The 2,097-nt window shown below is 46.3% G+C and overlaps 1 protein-coding gene across 1 annotated transcript; it reads left to right on the top strand.

The window, feature by feature from the left end:
- Positions 1–347: 347 nt before the first annotated feature.
- BGW36DRAFT_442904 (putative cinnamoyl-CoA reductase) lies at positions 348–1,845 on the top strand (the record flags this gene model as incomplete). The annotated part of the gene is made up of 3 exons (XM_046221592.1): positions 348–864; positions 1,053–1,145; positions 1,226–1,845. 3 exons carry the CDS (start codon positions 348–350, stop codon positions 1,555–1,557), a joined length of 942 nt encoding a protein of 313 aa, XP_046065132.1. The 3' UTR covers positions 1,558–1,845.
- Between the last annotated feature and the right edge of the window lie 252 nt (positions 1,846–2,097).

Here is a 2,097-nt window from a genome sequence, read left to right as displayed (position 1 = left end):
CCTCCTATTTAGCTAGCTCTACACCGCCAATCCCCCTACGGTTTTGGGGGTCAGTCATTATAATACAGATATTCGTGCTTATAAGCCGGCTCACCACGTAGGGCAGTTGGACCGCCCTTGCTACGATATCCTACGCTTCGTGATACGTGACGTACCTAAACCGACATTAACGTTACGCTCATTTCCTATAGTCTAATTATTAGACTATAAGTAAGAATATATAATCTTCTTGGCGGCATCAGCCAAGTTCTGCCAACAGAGTACCTTACCTGAGGTTAGCCAGAATCTACCGGATACTCTCCTCATCCTATACTCTGGCCCCGTCCTTGCCACAAGGTCTCAACAACATGTCATCCACTCAGTCGCAACAAACCATAGTCGTCGTTGGCGCCACGGGAATCCAAGGCTCTGGCGTTGTTCGAGCATTATTGAGCGACGAATATGGTGGTCCTTGGTTTGTCCGAGCTCTTACCCAAGATCCCAGCTCAGGCAAAGCACAGAAGCTTTTGTCAGAATACCAAACTACTGACAATCGTCTGAGTTTGGTCAGTGGCCATATTTACGATGAAACAAGCCTACGGAGCGCCTTTATGGGTGCACACGGCGTCTTTGCCATGACCAGTGAACGATACCCTGGTAAACTTATTACTGAAGAGGAGGAGTTGAAACACGAGATTGATGCAGGGTGTAACATCATCTCCGCTGCCAAGGAGTGCTGCATCAAGCATTTGGTGTTTAGCAGCTTACCTGATACTGTCAAAGCGAGCGACGGCCAGTTCAAACGGATACATCACATGAACAACAAGCATACTATTGAGCAATTGGCAAGAAAGGAGCTTGATGGCTTTACCTCCTTGATGCCGGGTGAGTAGCGGGTATCTCTACAACTTCGAAAACATTCATGGGGTTACTGACGTGTTCGACATGTACAGGCTTTTTTTACACCAACTTGGTCTGGTCACAGTATTGCCGGCTTCGTGGTTTGTGTCCCTCTCTTATTCTCGAAGTTCGAATGACATATCGACACCAGAACTAATGCATTTGTTCCTCAGAGGACGGTGTGGTACAATTTTGTATGCCCCTACCCAGGAATAAAATGGTCCAATGGACGGATCCTGCACACGACATTGGAGCCTTTTCCGCAAGTAAGAGCTCACCACCACATTCAACAGCTGTCTTCTAGCAAGTTAAGGCTGACAATCATTTGAAGAGATATTTGGCTTAGGTGTTAAAAAGACTATAGGGAAGACTTATCTCGCTTTGGGTCCTAGGATAACTCCCGAAGGCATGGCGAAAGCTTTCACGCGCGTTACTGGAAAACCGGCCGTTCATTCTCCTATCTCGTTTGAGGAGTTCGGTCACTTGAGCTCTGCGCTCGTTGGCCCAGCATTCAAGGAAGACGCCATTGAAATGATGCAATGGGCTGCTATAGCTCCAACCGACAAGACCTGCCATGGAGCCTTTGAGCTAGAGGTTGAACAATCTAGCGAGGAGCTAGGTCTTACTGGTAGCTCTTTTGAAGATTGGCTGAGGCGTAGCGGATGGACTGGTCCTTAGGAGGTGTATTTATTCTCCGAGATAGAGTTCTGAACTGAATCATCCAATTATCGCGGGGACTACATAGGCTTAATGACCGCCGCGATTCAATCAAGTCGTTATTTATCTTGTTTTCAGGCTCATGTAGTGGGCTCCTGCGTCATCAGGTAACCGTGCTGTCTATGAGGCTTCAGGCTGTAACACTGTGTAACAGGGATACGTATCCCACCAGGAAGTGACAATGTCAACGGAACGGCGGTAGTTGGATATATCCGTTTTACCACATCATCTTTACCCATAGAAGCGTAGTGTTACGAAACCAACATATGCAAGGCTAAGGACAGATTAGGACGACTCAAGCTACTTCAGGATAAGCGCCTGTTAAAGTGGCTAATACCACGGCTAACCAGTTATCACGACTACATATAACCTGTTTGTTACTCACACGGAATTACACATTACATAAGCATCTACACTCGGGCATATAATGAGAGTGTAGAAAAAATATAGGGAAGACAAGAGGGTGATTGGATATATAATCTGTATATAAACAGATTATAA

Source organism: Talaromyces proteolyticus (genome assembly GCF_021365285.1).
Source record: "Talaromyces proteolyticus strain PMI_201 chromosome Unknown BGW36scaffold_18, whole genome shotgun sequence".
Lineage (NCBI taxonomy): Eukaryota > Fungi > Ascomycota > Eurotiomycetes > Eurotiales > Trichocomaceae > Talaromyces > Talaromyces proteolyticus.
Note: the sequence above shows the minus strand (reverse complement) of the source record. Positions and strands in the feature narration are given on the sequence as shown.